This window comes from Blennius ocellaris (assembly GCF_963422515.1).
Source record: "Blennius ocellaris genome assembly, chromosome: 5".
In the NCBI taxonomy this organism is placed as follows: Eukaryota; Metazoa; Chordata; class Actinopteri; order Blenniiformes; family Blenniidae; genus Blennius; species Blennius ocellaris.
In genome coordinates this window covers 29,009,979-29,035,226 of record NC_137654.1, presented here as the reverse complement: position 1 = coordinate 29,035,226, position 25,248 = coordinate 29,009,979, and the positions used below count along the sequence as shown (strand labels likewise).

The following is a 25,248-nucleotide window of genomic DNA, read 5'->3' as shown; positions in this document are numbered from 1 at the left end:
AAAAACAAACCGCCCTCGTCCTCTTCTGCCTTCTCCCGGTTGTCCTCCATCCTTGAACCCCCCCCCCCCCCACCCCCAAACCCCACCCTTCGTTTTAAGTAATGAGAACCAGCATGAGTTAGTCGGCTGCTGAGCAGCTTTAAAATCAGGAAGCGACTCACAGCGGTTCTTATTATATTATTTAAAGCCCTTTCCCCCCCCCTAACGTCCTATAACTGGACTGATTGTAGTGGTTGATCAGTGATCAGTATAAGTTAGAGGAGCTCGGATCAAAAGACCCGTCGATTTTTTTACTACCATTTCCCATGGAGAGATGGTCTTAGATTTCCACTAAGCACACCAAGATTTGCTGTGTTCTCCTCTCGGGGCCACAGCTGCGTTGAGCTGAGATGGATTTACGCTGGCTGTCATGCGGCGGGGTGGTTCACGCCATTACGAATTACAATGGCGAAATAACCAGCGGCCTTTTAACACGCCCCGCCGCTCAAGCACCGGCCAGATGTCCACGGGCCGCGTCCAAGAGTTACTAAATTGAATTACATTCGGCGACGTTGCATGGCAGTCAGTGAATAATAGACCTAATGGTCCCACTTAAATGACCGCGTGGAGACGGCATGGTATTTCGATGAGGAAAACACACTTAGGAACACAGGCGGATGAAAAAAAAAACACACACACAAAAAAAAAAAGCAGACCCGCAGATACGATCCATCAGACGAGGAACTACATTGACGTGTAAACACACCACAAGAGGCTCTCTCTTTTCTCTCAGTCCTCACACAGAGAACTATTCACCCCCCCTTCTCTCTCTCTCCCTCTTCCTGAGGCTCTCGCTTTTCCTGTATCAACCCACCGACACTGCACTCATTCAAGCCACTTCTACTTTTTTTTTTTTTTTTTCCATCTCTGCAGATAAATAAACACCGCCGCCATAATCATCATTAACACCGTGACGTCAGTGGTGTTGCGCGTGCACGCGGGACCGTGCATCATGACAAGTGGGCATGTTGTGGGGTGGAAAACAAACATTTTATACACTCATGGATGCACATATTAACCTGCACACACACACAAATAAGCCAACGCAGAGTTTGTGTAGAAGTCATTTCTTGAAATCGAATGTGCAAATGCTCATTTTGATTGAACACCAACCTTCAGTTGACTGTTTGGAAGCGAGTGTTCACATCTGGGCTACGATCCTTCTTCCACCATCGCTCCTCATTAAGCGAAGGGCTTAAAGTGGATTTCCAGCCAGGATGTACTTTGATTTGACGCCGTTGTTTCCATTCACCTTCCGTGGAGGGTTCACTTTTCTCCCCAGGCTTCCTCTTTACAAGGCAAACACCTTCAATATAGGTTTTTTGTTTGTTTTTTCTTTCTGAATCGATTCGTACGTCCATCACCGTCAGTGACGACGATTGTATTTTATGTCATCCTGCAGCCAACTGTTGCACCGGGTCATTAAACGTCTCTCGCTGCATGTCCAGGATATCCCCTCATAAGTGGCCTCCAAACAAAAGCCAGTTAATGTGCCGCTATTGACCTCCCGCTCCTCCCTCTCTGTGTGCATTGTGTACTCAACCCTCCCCCTCCGCCTCCCAGTATCAATCCAGCAGAGTCGGCCGCACGTGGCAGCACAATTACATTTCGCCCGGAGCGCGAGGAACCTGCTATTACTCGGGCCTGAACGCCACCTGGCCCCGGTTCGCTGTTCATTCATTGTAATGTGATCAAGGACCAATTTATTAAGAAACATGCCACCGAGGGTCAGAATCAACTAAAAGGTCTTGAACCATTATTTTGACCCGGGAGGGGGGGGGTCGTCCCTCGGGGCTCCTGCACTGAAGATTAATCTCATGACGATGGTCGGATTCAGTTGGGCCTCAATAGTTAAAACATGGAAAAATGTTAATATGCAGGGCAGATCGATGGGTTTGAATTTATCGAAACCAAACGAAATCAGGTCGGAAATCAACAGAACACTTTACATTTTCAGTTGAACTTTGCTCACCAGACACTGGGAGGTCACCCGTCCATCACACACACACACACACACACACACACACACATTTACCCGTCGGGACTGTGGGATGAAACCGGAGTCCATTCCAATTACGGCAAACATAAATGTTCCCTCCCTCATCTATTCTGTATTCCCCACAAAAAACAAAAAATACAAAAATGTCAAGCTTTCGCCGAGGACGAGAAATCAAGGTAAAATAGATCTGCATACATTTCGTGGAACTGATTAAATACTCATGGCGATAACAAATGCAGGTAATTCAGTCTGGAACGAATTAACGAACCAACAGAGAGTCAGGAAAGGTTATTCTCATCTGCAAAAGTGTCTCCAGTATGTATGTGTGAGGTAATGAATTAATCAGTTGTAATGAAACGATAACAAGATGCCGTGCATGTATTCCAGCCCTAAGTGAGTAAATGTGATTTGCACAGCAGATAAACATCTCAAAGACGTATTAAAACACAATGCGATGTTGATTGAAAGCCTTTCTGTATTAAATTGTTATCAGATGCTTTTTTTTTTTTTTTTTAAAGGAGTCCATGCAGCGTAGACAGAGAAAGCTATTTAATAAGACAGTGAAAGTTGTTTTAATCCACTTTAACAACAGTATAATGCAGGAGTCTGTCCATAAACCCTAAAACTGGCCCTTGGTCGGAGGTGCAGCATGCGAGAGCTCAGTGAGTGGCTTCATCTCTTCAGCGGATCCTAAATAATCCAGCTATAGGAGCATTTCAGAGCCTCCATGAGCTCATGTGTTCATGTGTTCACTACTGCATCATGTTCTGCACACGCTGAGTCTAGATGTGGGTGTTAGTTGACACTGAAAGTGGCATGCATGCACGCACACACACACACACACACACACACACACACACACACACACACACACACACACGCCCCTTGATATAGTGCCAGTTTATCTTCTAATGCTATTCCCCACATCTGCATCGCCATCTGTGCTCTCACTTCTCACACTCCTCTAAACAAACTTGATCTGTAAAAGAAACCTGCTGCTGCTGCTCACTCACGTTCACTCTCTGTGTACACACACACACACACACACACACACACACACACACACACACCCCACAGCCATCACGTTGTGCTTATAGTCTCTCGCTCTCTCTCTCTCTCCCTCTTCCCCTTGACGTTCACGTCCAAGGCTCCATGAGGCTCAACGCTCCTGAAGCGTGCTCTTTGTTTGACTGTGACGTCACCGGCGTTCCCGTTTCTTGATCTTTCTTCACTAAACACTGACAGATCGTTTCCCCTCTTCCCCCTAATTCACCCCGCTGTCCTTCCACTTAATACCCTCTAATTCTCTCCCCCCCCCCCTCGCGGTGCGCCCGCTCTCCTTTCCCCGCCAAGCACACGCCTGCCACCCCGCCGTCTTTTCTCCGCCCGGATTTCGGTCCGTCCAGTTTTTCCTGTACACCTACACATTCTGTTTGCAGAGACACACGTCGGCTCGGGAGAGAACGGAGGGAGAGGAAAAGCTCCGAAAGTCTGTTTTTGTAGCTGCTTCCTCTGATTGACTGCTCATCCTTCAATGAAACGTCTTGAGAGCATCTCCGACTTAAAACCACCAAAGCATTGTTCCCTGTTCCCTGGCTCGTCCCGAACCTTCCCTGATATTCACCGCGCTTTTGTTTTCTTTTTTTTTTCCTTCCCCTGCCCTCTCCTTTCTTTTTTTGTGCCTCCGCTTCTTTAAAGTCTTTTCTGTCCTTCCCTTATCGGAGCCTTTTGTGTGTGTGTTTGCTGTGTGCACACGGACAATCCATCATTGCCACCTTAAGCAGTAAGAGGTCTCTGACTTGACTGAGCAGAGGAGAGAGAGAAAACAGAGCAGTGGAGCAGAGTGAGCGCCCACATAGAGGACAAAACACAGATGAGAGAAAACAGGTAGGAATTCTTGACAGACTGAAAAAAAAAATATATATACACACACACACACACCCTAACATAAGAGGCCCGTCCTCTGGACCCCTGCACACATGTTTGCACACTGCAGAGGCTGATTCTGCTGGCGTACTGTGCCGGGAATGTCCCAGCGTGTGTTTACTACACCGATCGGGCGTTTTCATCTCGTTTTCCTCAACATTTCCTTTCACACGTTCACTGGACGGATCAACGTTAATGTCTTCAACACGACGACTCCACAATGAGAGCTTAGCCAACCTGCATCAACGCCTGTTGATATTTTATTGCAAGACAATGTTTGCTTGGAAGTCATACAAGTGGAAAGTCCCCCCCCCGTAAACTTTAAGACTGACTGGTTGATAGCGGCGTTTACGAGGCTCTGTCACCTGCAAAATACTGCCGAAATAGATATAAAAAGATTAACACAACAACCTGCGTTTTATTATTACCGAGCTCATATTCAAGAAGAGTGATCTTGACAGCTGGCGCGACCGGCGCAGATCTATAACGCATCGGGAATAGACAAGATTCTCTGTGGTCGTCGTTCGTAAATCTCCTCAAATCGCCCGGATCAGACAGACCGCGAAACCCTCCAGTGGCTCAGATGTACACATGCGGCCCGCGTACTTTTATTCCTGCGTTCTGTCACTGTTAATCATTCCGCATTTCAATAAGGAGATAAAGCAACGCTGGTCCCAGATTCAGAAGACGGGCAGAATAAATCCTAAAGTTTGTCTTTGAACTTAAAGCAGCGGGAAATAAAACTGCAAATTCCTCAATTATTAATATCCATATGACGTAGTGCTTTAGAGTGTATTGCATTACATGGATATTTTTGGCAGTTAGGTTATTAAAAACAACCGCTGTCTGCACCACCTTTCGCCCTCCAACAGTCGGACTGAACTTCGGCTGAACTCACGGCTTCGTTTACATGACAACTTGTTTTGAAGTGAAAAAACTTTCCCCGCATTTTGAGTGTTTTTTGAAAGAACGGCTCTTTGAGAACTTTTTTTTAAAAACTTGGATTCGCCATAGTCAACACTTCTTCTGCACATGCTCAGTAGTTTGTCCAATAAGAGCAGTGTTTCCTCCACTTGGTAGTTTTGTAGTTGACAGTCACCGTAATAATAATCCAACTTGGTCGTCAACAGCAGCTCATACAATGAACACATGTATTCTTTTCAGACTTCATCTTAAATGTGACAGATAATCAAAAACTAAACAAAATTAAGTGATAAAGTATGAAAGGAGCCGCCGATTCTTGGAAGCTAACCCTGATTTCTGTGCTAAAGTGAAAAGGACTCGACACATTATGAAGGATAACGCGATCAGTGGTGCTAAAGCTACAAGCATTTAGCAAATGAACCGCACTCATCACTCATCGGTCATTTATTCCTGTTTTCATCCACTAATTGGAGTTCATCCCTGTTCATCCATCACACAATCCTCACCACACACACACCAATTCGGATTCACACATCCGCCTGACAAACTGGACTACGGAAGGAACCAACCTGAAAACAAGCTCCACACATGCACAGGGAGAACATGGAAACTTGCACGTGAAAAGTCCCGTTAACTGGATGAAGAAGGAGACGAAATAGAAAAAAAGTACACCTAAATTTAAATCTACTTCGACGCAACTGAACTTGGTGAGGGTCGCTCCGTCTGTTTCTGCGGAGGCTCAGATCCGTCATCGCGGGCCTCCATTAATATCGGTCCTGGCGGCGAGAACTGCTGGTCTGCCACTCAGCTTATTCATCTTTGTCCCGGGGAGCTATTAGAATGACAAAGCACGCAGAGATAATAGCCGCAACTCCTCCGTGAAAAGTGGCCGGGGGTACCGCACTGTGACCGCGTGCGACGCGCCTCCCCCCCCCCGTGCGACGGGACAAATTAGTCCAGCACTTATCAACAAACGCATACGTTTATGGAAATATCACTTAATGGACGGCGCTTTTGGATTCAACGCGAAGTGAAATAGGGGTGTGCTGGCGGGCGGACGTGTGCTCAGCCAGACCACATCGTGTCCTTCAAGGATGTTGTTAAGCGCAGCAGTTTTACCACCGTAAACACGCCGTGATGTGTCACATCTCTTCCCGGGAAAAACATCCCATGTCGCTGCCAGTCGCCTCCAATACGGCCGTTCGTCAACAGCGCAGGCTCCACACATGAGGGAAGTCACATTTGTCAATTATTAAGTCCAGTGTTGCATGTAATTAAAGCTTCTTGTCCACGACGGGAAGGTTTCTGTCGAAAAGATTTCTGCCTCCACACTACCATTACTTTTGTTTCATTTGAAACGTCAACATTTTAAACAACGAGCATCAGCGCATCACAGGCTGTGTTCACTGGAACATTTTCCTACTAAATAAATAAATAGCCTGCAGTTTCTATAAAGGGCGAGCGCTACAGGAAGAAAAAAAAAAAAGAAAAGGTTTCTATTGATTTATTTTTTTTTCAAAGGTAATTTTCGCTCTGAGTGCCTCACATGAAATTTCGGTCACAGCTGGAGGCAGAAAATCCAAATATGGTGGAACTACTTGGTAAGTCATAAAAACTCTACACACAACACTGTATTGGTGTTGTAGAAACGGGATTACTAATACAGTAAAAAACAACTCTTTTTTTTTCATTTCATTGCACTTCATGTCGAAATAAAAGTGCAAATGAGTAAAGATCTATTGTTACAACGTAGTAACTGAAAATAAATAGTAACTTGTTACTTGGAGAAACGACTCATCTGGTTTTTGTGTTTCTCTCAGGGAAGATGCTCTATAATCTGGACGTTGACTGAAGTTACATGGTTGGGATGAAGCACTTCTCCAGTAAACAGGAGGTTGTATAAAAGTAACTGTCGAGACAGAAGATCTGCTAATGCTAACAATGCGAATCAAGCTGAAACTTTACAATAAAAACAATCATTGTATTTGTTATTACCTTCGCCAACGAAAGTTGGGAGAAGGTTATGATTTTTGTCTTATTTATTCATTGATTTGTATGAATGGATTTTTATACAAAAAAAAAACTATTCACTCAAATTGCATGAAATCTTCAGGGACGCTTTGCCATCGTCCAAAGACCCATCGATTACATTTTGGGACGTTAACGGCCAAACGCTTACGAGTAAATCCCCAAAAAACTGCGGGGGAAAAAAAAAATGCCTCACGGAGGAGACCAAAAGAGATCAGCGTCTGTTGCCATGGAGACGCTCCCCGTTGCTACCTCACAGGCTAGTTAGCATGGATGTGAGCAAACGATGTAGTTAATTATATGACCACATCAGTGGGGGGGGGGTTACAGAAGTGTCTTTCGTCTGGCAGGTAATGATTCCTTCGGATGTTTCCCAGGTTGTTGGGTTTGTTCTGTTTTGTTTTTACTGCTCTGTCTTCGTCCGAGCCGGTGCTGATGTGCACTTTTTTCACCAATAGGATGGATTGAAGGTTTGTCCTTCAGGGAGTCGGACAGCCCCCACCGGCGCTGCTCGTCCATCTGAGAGACGAGTGAAAGTCTGATGGGAACCATGTTTCTGCTCTCGAACAGCAACCGATGAGGCCAAACATGCCGGGCCGAAAAGCGATCTTGATTGAGTGGGTGCTTTTTGGACCGCGTTCAAAATATTCCTGGACTTTGCCCATCTCGCTTTCCCTCCGGATCGTGGAGCCCCGAGGCTGAATCATCCGATATCAGTGAAAGTTTTTCAGTATTTCTCAACACCTTTTTGGGTTTTTCTTTTTGCGTATGTGAGTGAGTGAGTGTGTGTATGTGTGTGTGTGTGTGTGTGTGTGTGTGTGTGTGTGTGTGTGTGTGTGTGTGTGTGTGTGTGTGTGTGTGGAAAGCAGTCCCAGAGAGGAGTAATTTAAAAGGTCTTTTCTCTCTCAGGGGGAAACAGCTGCCATTTTTTATTTCTGGCACAACGCTGGGAGCTGGACCAAAGCGTGTGAGAGATCGTCCGGCCGGATCTCAGAGGGAAACGCTGTCGCAGATTGAGATATTTGAAGGTCCAACCATCAGCGTGACGCGTAAAAGCTGTTGACACTGTAAACACGGGCCGTTTTAACGACCGTCCGCCTTCTGTCTCTGGAAGTTTGTCCAGCCGATAACAACGCGGTCACACTGACAGGAAATCCAGCTCCGATCGTTGGACTGTGGGAGGAAACCGAAGCTCCACAGGGAGAACGTTCAAACTCCGCAAAAACAACAACAACAAAAAAACCCACTTTTAGCATCTCGGGGATTAATACGTTCCCGCGAACGGATTCGGTCCTTCCACGGGGATCTGTCGTCATCACTTCGTCGTTTATTCAAGGAGAATTCATTTGTTGGGCTAATACCCCCCCCCACTCCGCCCCACGACACTCCCCACTGGGTCTCCTCGCTCGTCGGCCGTCACATATAGGGAGCAAAGTGGATTGTGAATTAATTTTGCTGCTTTACTGCTCGACAACAAAGCGTCCGCTAAGACCGGAGGAGCCAGGATAATTACATTAGAGTGATTCTCAGGGAGCTTACTGTCCCACCTCCCCGGCAGCAGGACGCAGAGGTTTGACTGAGGGAGACGTCTTATGTGAACCTGGCGGGACGGAAAATAAAAATAAAATAAAATAACCGACATCGGGGGACTGTGTAGCGTCTTGTGATAGGCCAGACGGAGAGTAAACACACTTTATCTATGTGAGCTACTGTTGAAAATATACAGTTTTTGTGATTTTGGGGGGGGGGGAAGCAAAGAGGAAGCCGCTTGCCTAAGATAAGATAAATCTGAGTAAATCTTTGTTGGATTTTTATTTGTGTGTGAATATATGAATTCACCTGGAGGCTTTGAATACCAATGATATTACCTGACCGTCGTGTGTGTGTGTGTGTGTGTGTGTGTGTGTGTGTGTGTATGTGTGAATCCTTGACAATAAAATTGAGAGACAGCATATTTTTCTTTCTTTTTTGTGCAATAACCTTCAGTGTGTACGCTGAAGGTGTGACCCGCCGAGAGTCGCGCTGACTCAGCCAATTGGCACTCCTGGTTAGGCGGAGCGCCTCGGCCCTTTGGCCTCCAGCATCAAAAGAGGACGGGCGGCAAAGGGGGCACGCCGACGCATGGATGGAAACACAGGAGGAGTGTATCAATGACTTGCGCAGGCTGTAAATCATCACAAGGAGGGGAGGCACGCCACACACACACACACATTCACTCATCTGGAAGGGCGCCTGCACATTACCTCAATACAACCATACAGTACACTGTATGTGCTCTGCACCTTAACCACAACAACACATGTGCAGAAGCCGTAATCTCTCTCTCTCTCTCTCCCTCCCTCCCTCCCTCTCTCATATATAGACTTCATAGGTATGTGTAACATCCTCCCTCCACTCCTGGTTGTAGGCTCCACCCTCAGTCCTAGAGGACAGGCTGGTTGACCCAGGAGGAGGGGATATGTGGAGGGAGGGAAGGGCTGAGGTAGCAGCAGACGGGAGCTCAAATTCATTTCTGTTTGTGGCGTTGGAGACGCAGCACATTGCAAAGGCACAACGCGAGGCGGGAGGACCCGGGACACGCACACATGGGCTCTCGAATGGATTACTGTGGGAGGCAACGCTGAGCTGCAACGCTGTGGTGGGGGAAACACAAAGGACCTGCACAACTTCGTCCTCAACACTGACCAAGAACAAAAAAAAAAAAAAGAAAAAAGAAAAAGTTGCCTGACTTTGATGAAGAGAAATTGATTTTTTAAAATTTTTTTTATGATCTTTCCTCCTGCCTATTCTAATACACTCAGAGAACAGCTGATGTCACACTGAGAGCATTGAAGATGTGAACATTTTGGAATATGTTTCTGTTTGTGATTCAACTTCAACACTGAGGAGGATCATAAATAAGTAAGTACCTACTTTATTTAAATCCATATATATATATATATATATATATATATATATATATATCTGCAGAACCTGGTTGACGTTGTGCTGGGACAAATTTGTTTACTGATCAATTTAGGTCATTTCTCTGCAGCAGATCTGATGCAAGCATGAAACCTTGATATGACAGTCAAGCCTCTGGTGCAGTTATTCATTGGCCACCCTGAGATTTCCTCACCTGACACGTTCTTTTTTTTTTTTAGTTTTTCACTCCCTCACACAATTTCAAGTTCAAGGTGTGAATGAAGCTTAATTTCACGAGAAAAGGTGTGCGTTTTAGAATTGGGGGGGGGGAAAAAGCCAAACTCATCTTAAATCTTTTTAGAAGCTGCACCAGTGACTTGTACAACTTGTGGATCAATATTATTAGTATTATTCTAAATGTATTAAATGGTTTTATATCAACCTTATCATGATCACAATTCCTGACTTTATTAGATTTTTCAAGTAAGAAAACAAAACAACAAAACCCATTCAATGACCCCATTAAAGATCTATATACATATATATATATATATATATATTTACCAGTCCTGATTTCCTAATTCAGACCTCTGTGTTGGATTTTATAACCGGGCCCCATTACGAAATGCACGAGCTCCTCTAAAGTTTGTTCCATGGATTAACAAAGCTCACGGGAACTGTCAGCTTGCTGATGTGATCTGCGCTTGCATGTAACGCTAATGGAGTGTAATGGTGCTTTTGTCCCACAGTCAGAGGCAAAGAGCAAAGCACACCCAAAAGAAAAAGGACACGTGTGAGAGAGCCGGCCATGCACTGACAACAAGGTGAGAGGCCACGGGGGCAGACGTTTCATGTGTATCGGTGCACATTCATGTCCTTCCCATGTTTTCAGGGGGAAAAGAAAAAAAAAATGGTATTTGCTGTCAGTGTATGTGTGTATGTGTGTGTGTGTGTGTGTGTGTGTGTGTGTGTTTACACACGCTACTCACAAAGCCCACAAAGTCAACGGCAAACCTTAATATGTGTCTCGGAATGAGATGATTGAATTGTGCTGAGTAATGAAGAGGCAATCACCAAACCTTCACAAAGAAAACGGCGAGTCGATTTCTGACTTTCTGCCACAATTTAAAAGAAACGCCTTCGACTTGTCAGTTGTATCAACAAATCTTGGCAGAGGCTCTTCAGTAATTGCAGGGCCTCTGTTTATATTGCGAGTGTTTGAAAAAGACTTTTGTCCATTAATTACGCACCCTCCCCTCCTTTTCTGTGTTGCACATTCCGTACACACACACACACACACACACACACACTGCCTGCCGACTGTTGCTCCATCGGGCAAAATCACCATCATCATTACTGTTGTTTTCACAGCCACATTAGCAATGTGTCTCACAGAGAATCATTTCATTGTGGGGCCTGCTTGAGGCCGAGGCCGGGGGGGATGCAGACCCCATGCCCCGGGATTCAGCGTCCCCCCCCCCCCCTGACTTCTGCACCGGCCTTGTGACGGACGACCGGTTCTTGCTTCGTGTCGGGAACGTTGTTTGTTGGCAGTGGGCTGGTTAATGATACATAACAGGAACAACAGTCAGTGGTCTTATGAGTCGTTTTTTTTATTTTTTTTTTTTATCAGTGATGATAAGGGAGCTTGGACCTTCCTCGACACCAGACCACGTGTGTTTTGCCTCGAAGCTTTATGGGGGTAAAGAAAAAAGAAAAAGAAGATAAAAAGAAATTAACTGCAATATTTGTGGAGGCATAAGTGGAGGAGCACACGTGCACAACATCGCAGTGTGTGTGTGTGTGTGTGTGTGTGTGTGTGTGTGTGTGTGTGTGTGTGTGTGTGTGTGTGTGTGTGTGCAGCCAGGTGTGGTCCCACATGATTAACGTTTAATGGGCTGTTTGGGCAGGACAGTCAGAGAGCGGGTGCTCTTATTGCTCATGCGGGCTGCGTTTCGCGGCGGAGGCCAGTACCGGCACGCTAGAAACTGAAAGGAATAAATCCCGGATAGCGAGAGAGCTATTAGGCTGATTTTTTTAATGAGTACAGCAGGTGCAGCCACAAACAGGAAATGCATAAATATATACAGAGTCTACACCTGTCATTGAGCCAACTCATTGCGGAGGCGAATTTATGCTTGCGTGCGAGTGTGTGTGTGTGTGTGTGTGTGTGTGTGTGTGTGTGTGTGTGTGTGTGTGTGTGTGTGTGTGTGTGTGCCGGTGGGGGATCTAATTTGCTGATATGTGGGGGCTCCAGGCCGTAGTCATATTGGCTTTATCATGCAGATGAAATGCGGCAACGGGCCTAGTTTGTCTCCCCCACATGACTCATTGAGGCCGTTATTGTGCAAGAATCTATTGATCGATATGTAAATAAAGGGAGAAAAGCAGCATGTCGACGCTCATGGACCTGCGCCGTGCGGCGAACGCTCGTCTCGTGCGTTAACTCGCTGTCAGACTGGGACAGACCATTTAGATTCTGCTTCCCGTCGGCCTCAGTTGATCAATGAGGGCGATAATAAACGACGCCAAAACCGATTCACGAAGCGTCATCAGAAGGAGGTTTGGAGCAGAGACATGGGCCAGTGCATGTGAACGGGCTCAGAGTGGACCGCGGGGCTGCCAGCGAGACTAGCGGAGGTCCTCATTAATCAGATTTGCTCAGAACTGGTCGAAGGGAACAAGTCAAGAGGCCGATCAGCACAAACACGGTGGCAGGGAAGTGCTGGGTCGCTCATTGGGTTTGGATTATTGCACCAGCGCACAAGTTCACCGAGGAAAGTGTCCTGCTGAGGCGTCGACTGAAGTCACGGCACAAATTCCCACAAACTAAAAACAAACTAGAAAACAAATAAAATAGGATTTTTAATTCCCCTTCCTCTCTCAATTAGTGTTAATCTTACTAAATCTGGATTATAGCGGTGACTCTTTTAAAAGCTATCAGATTAACTGTCGTCCAAAAAAACAAAAAACAAAGTAGAATCAGTTAATTCAACAAAGAAGTCTCTTAGAGGAAACAGATTGATGAAGTAACAAGCCGCAGAGATAATCGGCCCGCATGCAGGCGGCAGAAATGTTCACGTTAATTACGGTCAGATATCTTTCACAGTCCCGTCATGAGGAACTCTTGTGTTCACCAGTTAATACTCGAGTAAACAGGATTTTAGTGAAACATCCCCAGAGCTGCTCTCGACTGGAGACTTCTGCTTCTGCTTCGGTGAACCGTTGGCTCGGTCGGCGAGAGATTAAGAGTGGTTCTAAACAGATCATCGTAATGACTTACTGAGACTTCAATGTTCACTCACAGCAACAATTATTGCTAAAAAAAAACACACACAAAAAAGTCGCGGTTTAAATCCAGTTCATTCTTCTGTCGTGACGAACCGAGCCCGGGCGGCACGGTGGAGCAGTGGGAAGCCCTGTAACTGCACAGTGACCAGGCGCCTGGTTTGAGTCCAGGTTGGCTTTTCCCTGTGGACTTTGTATGTTTTCTGTGGTCGTCCGGTTTCTTGCCGCAGTCCAAAAACAAGCAGCTGAGGTTAATTGGTAACCCTAAGAAGTTCCTGGTGTGTGTGTGTTTGTGTGTTTGGGTGTGTGTGTGTGTGTGTGTGTGTGTGTGTGTGTGTGTGTGCACTGGCACTGCAGACGTGTCAGGGGTGTAACAGGGTGTAATCCGCATTTGTTCATTGCTAGCTGGGACCGGCTCCATGCTGAATTGGATAAACCTGTTTGGAAGATGGATGCAACAAACCAAACAGCTTCTTTATCTTGAATTGATTTTTTTTTTTTTTGCTTTTGCCATAATCCTTAGCTGTCACTTCATTTTACACAGTTGGGACATGATTACAGTGTTGTGCCCACCAGAAAGGTCAGCTACAGTCTTTAACAAAAAAGAAATAATAATAATCTTGTTTCATATACAAGTCTCATTAAATCAATAAAACATCTTTCAAAAGCCCAAATCCAGTTTGCGTTTACTTAATCCAACGAACCATATGACGAGGGACGTTTCCATAAGGCATTCGGCTCTTAACAAACTCTGTGATGTTTGAAAAGAACTTGGACAAAAAAAACAAAAAAAAAACAGATTGTGTTTGGATCTTGGCATAGCTGGAAGGTGACGTAGTTTTGTCAAAGAGAATGACCAAAACATGTGTGAGCAGCAGGCAGGGATGTCTGAGACGTTGAAAGATGCGAGTGGTTTGTTCCCCGTAAAGTTTCTCGCGAACGTGTAACACCTTAACTACCTGCTTGTTCCGTCCCTGGAGGCACCGCGGGATGGGGAGTTCATGGAAATGGATTTTTTTCGTTTTGTTTTTGCACACTCGTTTGCCTCTGGAGACGCCAGCAAGGGAGGGACCGACCGCCATTAATCAGAGCGAAGGCTTCAACAGTGACGAGAGGCAGCGTCCGCCGTCCGTCCAGTTGGAGGGGTTGAGTGATTCCCGCCATACATCGGGGGGGGCGAGGCGGGCGGACGGACGATGTGATGCGCCGGGAATACATTAACGTGCCTCCGTCAGGGTCTGCAGACATTCCTCACTTTCTTAGCTTCAGGTTAAGAAACATGGTCCTCTGAAAAGGGGGCCGCCGCTGCCAAGAGTTCTGCTTTCGCGCTGTGATCACGGATCAGTTGCGTTGAGCAATGTGAAGACAATTCATCTTCATTTCTTGGATGTGCAGGCAATGCAAATGAGCCCCGGGCGCATTCGGAGAAATCACATGGTGTCCTTCGGGAAAAACGGAGGCTACTCGGAAAGAACTGTTGAGAACAATAGTTTGGTGCGACGGGAATACTCCGCCGGCAGTGCGATGACACGGCTGCTGCGGTTTCTTCTTTATGCTTGTGTAAAATACGGCTTATTAGAGCAGCGTGACCTGGATTCCTTTCAAAGGCCATGTAGGTATTAAGTCACCTTCCTACGCGCCATTACTCCAAATCTGACCTGAGACACTCTTGACAAAAGAATTTCACATCAGAAATTGGTCACATGGGCAAATACACATCATGAGATTATGTCGGGGGGGCAGCCGCACAAAGAATCCTCACATGAATTCTGCTACAATTACAGAGGGGGGGCACCAGGCTCTTCGGTTTCTGATGAATAGGGGCCCCCCGTGAGTCCTTGATGGGGGGAAAAAGAAAGGGGGCACGTTGTTTGAACCTCTAATTGAAGAAGCGCAATAAACCCATAACAAGCAGGAATATTGCCTCCTTTGATCTGAAGTGTCGCTGGACGGAGCCAAATAATAAATAGTTATGAAAGCCGCTGAAGGCGAAGCGGCACATAATGGATGTTTGATTTGGTTTGAGCCATTTAAGGCAGCGTTGCGGTCGTCCCGGCGCGGCAGCGGAGGGAATCGGTTCGAACCGGAGCGGGGAGCAGTTGTCGGTCTTCTCAGAAAAACGGTTCTGCTCAGATTCTCCCGGTTTGACGCACAGCTCTTCCTCTGGTGCCGTGCGGTGGATTCCAGCTGGCCTGGCCCGTCATGCGTTCATGCATTCCTCTGGCTGGAAGTCGGTACGCGGGGCCTGACAGTATCCTCAGCTGTGTTATCGCAGCCGGCGCACTACCGAAAGCAAATTGATAATTGAGGTCGGTGTGGTGAGAACAAACTCCGCGATGTCGTGTTTGTCGTACTCGATTGCTTAATTGCCGCGGCCGTCGTCCTCGGGTCCTATTTTTAGGCGTGGAAAGTTTCCAGCGCCGACTCGGCTTGTGTGTCCGGCCACTCCTTGCTGAAAACGTTACTTCAGTCTGGCGTCAATCAGGGAACCCTCCAGGACAGATAATGATACACAACTCTCTTTACAACTATATTTGGACACCTTATCTTATCGTCCTCCTTCACAGATCTATTCTGTTACCTTTTCTGGCCTGTTCCGTTTTTCCCCTTTCCCCACACGGCCTCTATCTTCACATACTTTATTCTGCAGTTTGTTTGACCAAGGCTGCACCCAGCATCCCTCGGCCTCCCGTTACTTAAATTGTCATGTCATTTCTATCAACCTGATGCTCCTTTTAGCCATTTATTTATAAGCCAAGACAAATAAATGTAAAATTCATCGAGATAAAAGGATAGTATGATCGTGGGTGGGGTGGGGGGGGGGGGGGGGGGGGGGGGTCACTTAGATGCATGAGAGAAATCTGAAGGAGGAGGAACGAAAACAGGGAAAACAGGAATGTATGGGGGAAAGCATGGGATGATAGCGATTAGGGGAGGTGAAGGAATAAGAGTGGAGGGATTGAAGGGAAAGCTGTCAAATCAACCTTGAGAAAGTATGAGAAGGAAAATAAACTGCTCCGGACTTGCGTCAGACAGAAACCGGGAGCGATGAGAGACGCACAAACAAGACGGCCCGAAAACTTATTAAAAAATTTGAGGGGCAGCTCCATTCACATGGCGGCGTAATTGGTCCGATGTCTGGCTTTCATTAGTTTTGCTCAAACGTCTTGATGCTGCACAAGGGAAGCTGTTTGTCGGCCGCGATGTGAAGCCGCCGCAACAAAAGCCCCTGTCAGTAATTCCCTCGTCGACATTCATGTCAAATGAAGTGTTATGGTTCGGACACTCAGCCGTTTCATAAAGACACGTTGTGCTAACCAAACAACTCAGCTGACAAACGTCGGGGCCAAATGCGGGAACGGGGCAGGAGGCACAACGTGGACGCGTCTGACGGTTCAGAACAAGCAAACTCTTTGTGCCATACGTTCTTCCTTTTTTTTTTTTAACATCGTGTCTTGTGACCTGCTCCATGTTTAGCGGGACCTCGTTTCAGCGAACCCGCAAAACAACAACTGTGTCTCATTAATGGCGGGGATTGTTTGACAGGAATGGAAAGCATCAGCGCGGAGACGGACTGGGATGGGTTAGGCCTGTCCTCTCTGGGCGCCACGGCAAGACACGACTTCTCCTCCGCCTTCGTCTCCGAGCTGAACTCCTTCAACGCCTCGCACAGCGGCGGGTCCTTGTTCGGGATCTTCCCCGAGAATGGCTCCAGCAGCTCGCCCCGCGCCACGCCCCAGCCCCGGGTGAGGGACCTGGGCCTGGCCCGGGCGGAGATCGCGGTGCTCGGGGTGGTGCTGGCGCTCACCACGCTGGGGAACGGCCTGGGTGCTGTGGGTGCTGCTGAGGAGGAGGAAGCACAACGCGCCCATGCACGTCTTCATGGTCAACCTGTGCGTGGCCGACCTGGTGGTGGCGCTGTTTCAGGTCAGTGCTCGGGTGCGCCCGGAAATAAAGACGCGACGGTCGCAACCGATCTGTCGGATTAGTAAAGATCCCTTGTGGGAAGTGGAGCGGATGGAAAGAAAGCGGTAATCAATGCGTTATTTAATTATTTGAAGATTCACTTCCTTCATAAAGGATTATGTTTATGATTCCTGCATTCAGCACTTTGATCAACTGATCATGGTATAACTTGAAAAGCTAATGAGATTTATTCCAACTTTGATTAAGGGGCTCAAATCTAACAACAACGTAACTGGCCTGGGGTGGCAGTGACCTAGCAGATGGGGTAATTATCAGTGAATATGTAGGCCTGAAAATCAAAGAGATCTTAGATTTTTACAATAAGTAACACTTTTGGAAAAAAAAGAACGGAAAAGTCAGTTTAATAAGGTCATAGAGCCTTTAAATCTCCATGCATTTAATTTGCTTCTTTCAATAATAATAAATATCGAAAGAAAAAAGCTTGTGGTTTCCTTTCTGTATGCGTCCTACAATGAAAACGTATCAAAAACCTGTTTAAAATGGGACAATCTCTGAACACTGTATTTAATTCATAGTAAGAGATGTAATCTTCTACCTCATTTATCAAGATCCTGTATAAAACAGGTTAAACTACTTGCTAATACAAATACACCTGTTTCTACTTTGTGTGTGAATTGCGGGTGATCATGTAGGAACAACAGGAGTGGCATCGAGCGTAAACAGGAGATTTTAAATTTGTGTTTTCTTTGTACAAAAAAGCCAATTTACATGAAAACAATCAGCCTGAAAAAAAAAAACCCAAACGTATCTCCGTTCATTTACTTACGAAACAGCTGATATTCTACATTTGCGACGACAAAACTTGTGAAGCGTCACTTATTCTAAACACGGGATTTTCAGTGCGTCCCGTAGTAGCAGAACTTCCACATGTTTGAACAAGCAATGCCAAGTCTGCGCTTGTTTTCATTTTGTTCAAACCTTTAGCGCGGTCGTCCTCAAGGACCACTGCCCCGTTTTCCAGACGTCTCTCTTTGCTCCAACACACACCAATAGAAGTGTGCTGGAAACATGGAGGACGGTCTGAAACGTGCGTGACGGTAGACCTTGAGGAACCGGATTGGGAAGAATGACTTTGGCCACTGAGCGTCGTGACTCACGCTTAGTAATTTATGATTGTGTTTTGTTTTTTTTTAATCCATGCTTCCAGGTCCTCCCTCAGCTGATATGGGACATCACCGAGCGGTTTCAGGGACCGGACCTGCTCTGCCGGTCCATCAAGTACTTGCAGATTGTGGGCATGTTTGCGTCGTCCTACATGATAGTTGCCATGACAGTAGACCGGCACCATGCCATCTGCTGCCCGCTGCAGGCCTACCGCGGGGGGGCCATGTCCCGCTGGAACACCCCCGTCATTATTGCATGGGCCCTGGCACTGGTGCTCAGCATACCACAGGTAGGCTGGGATAAACCTTTCACACACACACACACACACACACAACACATGGCGATAAAGGAAACGAGCGCTCGGCGGTTGAACTCAAGATGTCGATGTCCAGTTAATGAGCTAAGTGCAGCTCAGCTGACGGGAAAGGAAACCTGTGAGTCCGCGGGTGAGCTTGACCGTCCCGTCCCGTCCCCCCCCCCCCCCCCCCCCCCCCGCTTCTGTCACGTCTGTCAGGTGTTCATCTTCTCTCGCTCGGAGGTGGGTCCCGGGGAGTTTGAGTGCTGGGGCCACTTTACCAAGCCATGGGGGCTGAAGGCCTACGTGACGTGGATGACGGTGGCCGTCTTCGTCCTGCCCGCCCTCATCATCACCATCTGTCAGGTAATACTGGTTTGCGCCGCCTCCGCTCTGCACACTGTACACAACTAGCCGCCGTGGCGTGACGCGCTCAAAACAACAGGATCCAATAATGGAGCTCGAAGGCGTGAATGAAACGCCGTATTGTTTCCCTGAAGTGAGTATTCGGCAGCCATTGTTCAGGAACCTGCGGGGAGCCGCGTGGTGTTATGTCGCATCCCATGGCGGATAGGCTTTCTGGGCTGCCTCCCATCGGTCCGCTCTATTTAAGGAAAGATATTTGTGGGGTCCAACTATTTCCCCTAATTAACACAGCACTTGGACGTCCACTGCTGAGACGGCTGCCCACTCTGAGAACCTCCTGCCAGGAAGTGAACTGTGGCAGATCCCAGCAGAATCCCTGACCTTTGTTCGATATCAGATTTCAATTTGACAAAGAAGAGCTGGCACTTTGCGAAAAGAAACAGACGATGTTTGTGCAGAGGGATGTAATTTGAGAAGTTTGATTCGGGTGAATCATTTCGAATATATCATATATTTGTTTCCAGCAAAACGTACGAGGGGGTTCGAGTTTAATGCAACGAATAAAGAAAAATGACTTGCGTTGCAACATTTAAGTGATTATATCACAAGCCAATATTACTGCGATTGCATTTTATGGTAGCTGGTCTGAAGTGTAGTAAAGGAAGTCTGATGCGTAATAAAATAATAAAAATGTCCGGTCCTGGTTTATGGCTGATGTTGACAGAGAGACGGTGCAAAGAGAAACTTCTAACTCAGACATTTCCCCCATTAACTTTAATCTTCTGTGCCTAAAATATGTCATTTTTGATTGGCTTTTTACAATATTCCTCTTTTTGTTTCCCCCCCCTCGACACAGATAAGAATCTTTCGCGAGATTCACAACAACATCTACCTGAAGTCGGAGCGGATGGTGATGGCCGAGCTGAAGAAGAGCGAGATCTTCTTTCGTTTCCACAAATTCAAGAAGGGGGACGAGCGGTCGAGAGAGAGGGAGAGGGGCAGACGGACGTCGGGGGGAGGGGGCCGGGACGGGAGGGGAGGACCGATTCTGAAGGGTACAAACAACAACCCCCACAATAACCTCCGGAACAGCCAGACGGGCGATTGTTACGACTACGTGCCGTCCGCTATTCAATACAACACTTGCTGCGGGGAACACGTGGCGGCGGCGGCGGCGGCGGCGCCGATGCAGCAGCAGCAGCAGCAGCAGCAACAAGCGCGGACCGGCCCGGACGGCCACGAGGCGTACAGCGGCTCTCCCCGCTGCTCCCTCGACTACGCCCCGCCACACCCGCCGCCCACGCCGCCGCCGAGCATCACGAAAGCCATGTCCAAGACGGTGCGCATGACCCTGGTCATCGTCCTGGTCTACACCGTCTGCTGGTCGCCGTACTTCATCGTGCAGTTGTGGGCGGCGTGGGACCCGAATCCCCCAGACCAAGGTCAGTGGTTTCAAAACTCTCTTTGCGGGTTGTGAGACTGGATGTTTGTCGTGGACAGACCTCCGAAATGATTAAAAACGAAAAAAACAAAGGAGCCGCTCGATACAACTAAGTGAGAAGACCGAGGTGGTCCGGGTCCGGGAGGGCTCACCTCAACAAGCGACAAAAACAAATGTATGCGTTTCAGGGATTTAAAGTAATTAATTAAGGTTGTTTTTTCCCAGATGGATTGATCCTGTTCAGCCAAGTTAATCCACTTAATTGCCTTTAATGTGCAACCTCTCCCTTTTTGCACTCTGGGCAGGCCAAAGCTAAACGTTTGTTGTCTAATTCATCACAACAACCTGAGATCAGAGCCGGCGTCCATCTTCACCAGTCCAGATATGACCCGACGGTTATTCTCAGGACAAGCTGCAGCTCAGGCGGCGCGGCGGGGAGTCAAACGCCGGTTCAAATGACAACCGCGACCTCTTGGTTTGGACACAAACACCATGTTTGTCAGTTGATTCCGTCGATGGCGCAGCATTAAGATGCTCCCGACAGGACGGACCAAGTGGGTGTCCTCCGTTCTCAAACTAAAGACAAACACCAGAGGCCAATAAAAAAAAACTGTTTATGTCCCCTGCTGATTTAACAATGCGGCCAGATGTTGACATGTCATCAACAATGACCTGTGCCAGAAGCTTGCGAACGTGAGTGAAAAGCACGAGCAGAATCGCGGGTCGAGACACACGAACAAACACACACACGAGTGTATGGACGAGGACGCGGACAAATAATTGAGTCTTCACTGGCAGACAAGCGGCAGATGACTATCAGCCGCCTGACTTTTGTTTGTGTTTATCTGTTGTCCTCGCTTGGCTCCAGTACCGAATACGCTTCTTATCAAACCTAAAGGATCTGGACGGAGATATTCTGGGATATTTACAGTCCCGCTGCGGTTCGGGAAGGAAATAAAAAGACAAACAGCCAGAAATGCTCTATATTCAGACTGAATAGGAGCGTTTATGTTTACGTCGGAGGAAACAATGCATTTTTTTTTGGTTGTTTTTTTACGCCCGTGTCTGCGTTGCAGGAATAGCCTTCACCATCCTGATGCTGCTGGCGAGTTTGAACTCGTGCACCAACCCGTGGATCTACACGGCCTTCTCCAGCAGCGTGTCCAGAGAGATGCAGGGCCTGCTGCACTGCCGCTCGCGCCCCGGCCGCCGGGGCTCCATCCCCGACGACTCCACCACCACGCACACCTCCACCACCAAAGAACCTCCGTACTGACGGGAGTCGACGGGACGGGAGACGGACGACTCCGCCGCCAAACGCAGCCGCCACAAATCCCAGTCCCAGAGCGGCGCCAGATGTTTTTGAGCGACGGATCGCAGCTGCACTGTCAGCGGGACATTGGCAGTGAGGAAAGGAAAAAAAAAAAAAGGGGTGTCAATTGAAGGTGTCAGCGTCAAGGATAGACCTTCATTTCAGCGCATCGACAATACGATACCGGCCTTGAAGGTAAAGACATTTTCACCCCCAGTTGCCGTTAAACAGGACCTGTGCAGTGATTCGTATGAAAAGAGAAAATGAGAGAGAGAGAGAGAGAAAAAAAAAAATAAACCTGCCAAGCTCAGACATGGTGGAGCAAGAGGAATGCGAGGGGTGGATCATCGCGCTCATGGACTTATGGCACGCCTAATGTACAAAGCTGCAGACATATCCACGGGTGTAGAGTAAACCATGCGGCAGGACGAATGAGAGCGAACCAAGGGAACACATGCAGACAGCAAAAACAGAGCGAGGCTGCAGTCGGGCCGAAAAAAACAGACACGGGACGTCACGGATGTTAAAGCTGCAGGAGCGGCCCTTGGGAAGGCCGCGGATGAAATCTAATAATGTGAACAAACTCTGTTATATCAAAGAAAGTGGATCAGTGACGGACGCTCGGGGCCGAATTCATAATAACTGGGGAGGAATTCTGTTCTGAGGAACAATGCTGATTTGTGAGTGCGATAGAGCGGCGTCCTCTCATGAGGACGACACTTCCAGACGCGGCAGAGACCGAAAAAACTCTCAACAAACAAGCAGTTTGTTGTTCGGAACGGAGGGATTTACGCCAGCCGTCGGGGTTGCCACAACTTAGGTTTGGCCACAGCTTGTGTGGTTGTATTTTTTTTTTTGTAAAAAACACGAGAGTATGAGGTACGCTAAAGGGCCTTCCTGTCGGACGAGAACGCCACGACACGGGAAGGAAACGATCAACAACATTCCATGTACAGAGACAATGTACAGAATATTTATTAACAAAAAAAAAACTAAAAATAAGGCACATGACATATTATGACACTTTTGTTTAAGGTAAAAGCTGAATGTAAATCCTGTAATGGTCTGTGTTTGTGTATGTGGTGGACGGCGCAGTCAAACCAAAGACTTTGCGAAGCTCGACTTTAGATCCTCTTGTACGTCCGAACAGTTGGCGACAGAGAAGCATTCATTGTTTTATGTGGTTTCAAACTACTTTAGGGGAAGAACTCTGCCTCCACGTGCCTGGAGTGTCGGCGGACAGTTTATCCGGGGCCTCCCTCACTGGATTAATCTTCAGGTGATGTCAGCCATGTTATTCTTAGAGCGACCAGCGGACGCGTTACATCACACCACCAGCCACGTGTTGCCATTACTTTTTTTTTTTTTGTATTTATTGTTGTATAAAATCTAAATACACACACAAACGCATATTTATATAATGAAGTTGTAGTTACTGCGTTTCGAGTAGTGTTTTTTTTTTTTTTTTTTTTTTAAATAACTTATGACCGAGACCATAAATAGCAACACTGATTATGTAAGCCACCGTACAAACGGTGTGTATAAAACGAGATTACGTTTTACTGCATTTGGAGCAACTGTCGACTTCAGCTGCTTCTGTAAATAATCCTTTCTTTTTTTTCTGCTTTTTATTTCCCCGAGCTGTTCGCTTCTTACACGAGAGAACTATTGGGGGGGGGGGGGGGGGGGGGGGGGTTGTGTGTGTGTCTGCAGGAACAATGCTGGGATGCTTTCAAGGTGTCTCAGGATCGCTCCTCCAGCAGCCTCACCTTTTCCTCTGTTTGGGCTTTCAACACGCCAAACTGTGCGTTTGTTCCCCAGACACAAGCCCCCGTTTGATTCCCTGCCAAATCAAACTCGGCGGCGGCGGCGTCCCGCGCCTCGCTTTGTTATGTCAGGAAATAGATGAACTTCTCCCAAAACCTCCGGGCGTGCTCACGTGTTTCACGTCTTCCCGTCAGGAAGCCGCGAGGCGGGGTGGGGCCTCCGGGGCCCCGTCCAGATCAATGAGCGAGGCTCGAGCACGATCGGCGCTCTCTGTACACACACACACACACACACACACACACACACGCCATTAGTGAACATTAAACGGTTAAATAATACATGTGGGCAGAGAACGAGCTGGAACAAACATCTGCTATAAATATCTCCATCGCAGCAGAGAGTTTCCCGTCGGACCTCTTGTCTTTTGCTGCCTTCAGGACAGGAGGACCCGATAGTTGCTATTAGCGCCGCGACCACCATCATCCCTCAGCTGTCAGAGCCGATGATGAATGGACCACAGGCGTTAGAACTGGGCTTTTTTTTTTTTTTTTTTTTCTAATCTCGCGACGTGTGTGTGAGAATGTGGGTGTTGTTTAGGCTTGAATGTCCTAATGCGCGTGGTTTCCATGCTGATGCCTCAACTCAAGGTCAGCCCTTCATTACGGACGGAGCGGCGGCTCTTCCTGCCAGCGACGGCGTACGAAGGAAATAAACGAGCACTTGGTGAAGGGCAGGGAAAGAGGGCGACTTCTCCATTCAAATCAATTTAAGGGCCACCCAGCGGCTGAAAGAGTGACAGTCGCTCACCACCACCACCACTCCTCTGGTCTGAGTTGGTGTAAATCACATGTGGAGCCAAAAGCTTTACTACACTGAGCAATGTGTCTCCGCCGCTTAATCCGCGACCGCGGAGCTCCTAAGCTCATTCCGAGACACCGAGAGGTCAATCTGGCCCGCACTGACTTCCCCAGCCGGCCCGTCAGCAGGAAGCACTGGAGCATCAGACTTTATAATGAGACGGAGCGAAAGAAAAACAATGAAATCCTACCCCTTCATTTTCACTCTTCACAATACCCCGCCACTCTTTACGGCCTTTTTTTTATTTCTTTCTTTTCTTGCTAAACAAAGCAACGTGTTCCGTTTTATTACGTCTCTCTGCAGAAAAGCTCACGCCACATTTTACCAAAAGTATTTATGGACTCATGAGAGGTGATTTGTTGGAGAGCCGGAGGGATCAAGGTGAGCTTTTATCACGTTCAGCCACCTTGTTTTCATTACGGAAAGCGTGCTTTGTGTTTACACCTCAACAGACCAGCGCATTATTTCTTCATAGTAAAAACAGGCATGTGGACAGCGTCTGATTTTTAAAAAAAAGGAAAAAAAGAAGCTTTTTTATGGGAACAGAGCTCGTTCAGCAAGATTTATGCGCCAAGAATTGGTTTGTTGTGATGCGTCTGCTCCTGTTTAACAGAGTTCTTCATGGCTCGGGGCCAGCCACTAGCAGGGCACGTACAACGGCAACAAAAAAAAAAAAAAAAAAAAGCTCCGTCCCGGCAGCTGACCTTCTCATGTAAACTATGAAGGACATGCTGAAACGAACTGCGGAAAAAGGAAGGAAAAAAAAAAAAAAAACTCGCATAAAACCGAAGAAGAGAGTGACGGACAGCAAATTGGCAGGTTTCCCACATATGTTTGGCAGGAGAAGCGGATTAGATGATCCCCTAAAACAGAGCAGGAAGCAGGAGATAACGAGGAGAAAGACACAGCGGCTGGGAGAGCCGGTCCTCCCCGGACGGCGACGGGCCTCTTTCGTTTTGGAGCCGAAAACGTCCAGCAAAGGGGCCTCGCCGTGTAAAATCCCCCAACAA

At 47.4% G+C, this 25,248-nt stretch overlaps 1 protein-coding gene across 1 annotated transcript; it reads left to right on the top strand.

Annotated features, from left to right (window-relative positions):
- The first annotated feature begins 9,469 nt into the window (after positions 1–9,469).
- avpr2aa (arginine vasopressin receptor 2a, duplicate a) lies at positions 9,470–23,068 on the top strand. The gene is given in 8 exon segments (XM_080496006.1): positions 9,470–9,817; positions 10,570–10,644; positions 16,655–16,935; positions 16,937–17,035; positions 18,243–18,488; positions 18,714–18,860; positions 19,717–20,302; positions 21,378–23,068. Coding segments are annotated over 6 exon segments (1,557 nt in total). The 5' UTR covers positions 9,470–9,817; positions 10,570–10,644; positions 16,655–16,656; the 3' UTR covers positions 21,578–23,068.
- Positions 23,069–25,248: the final 2,180 nt, after the last annotated feature.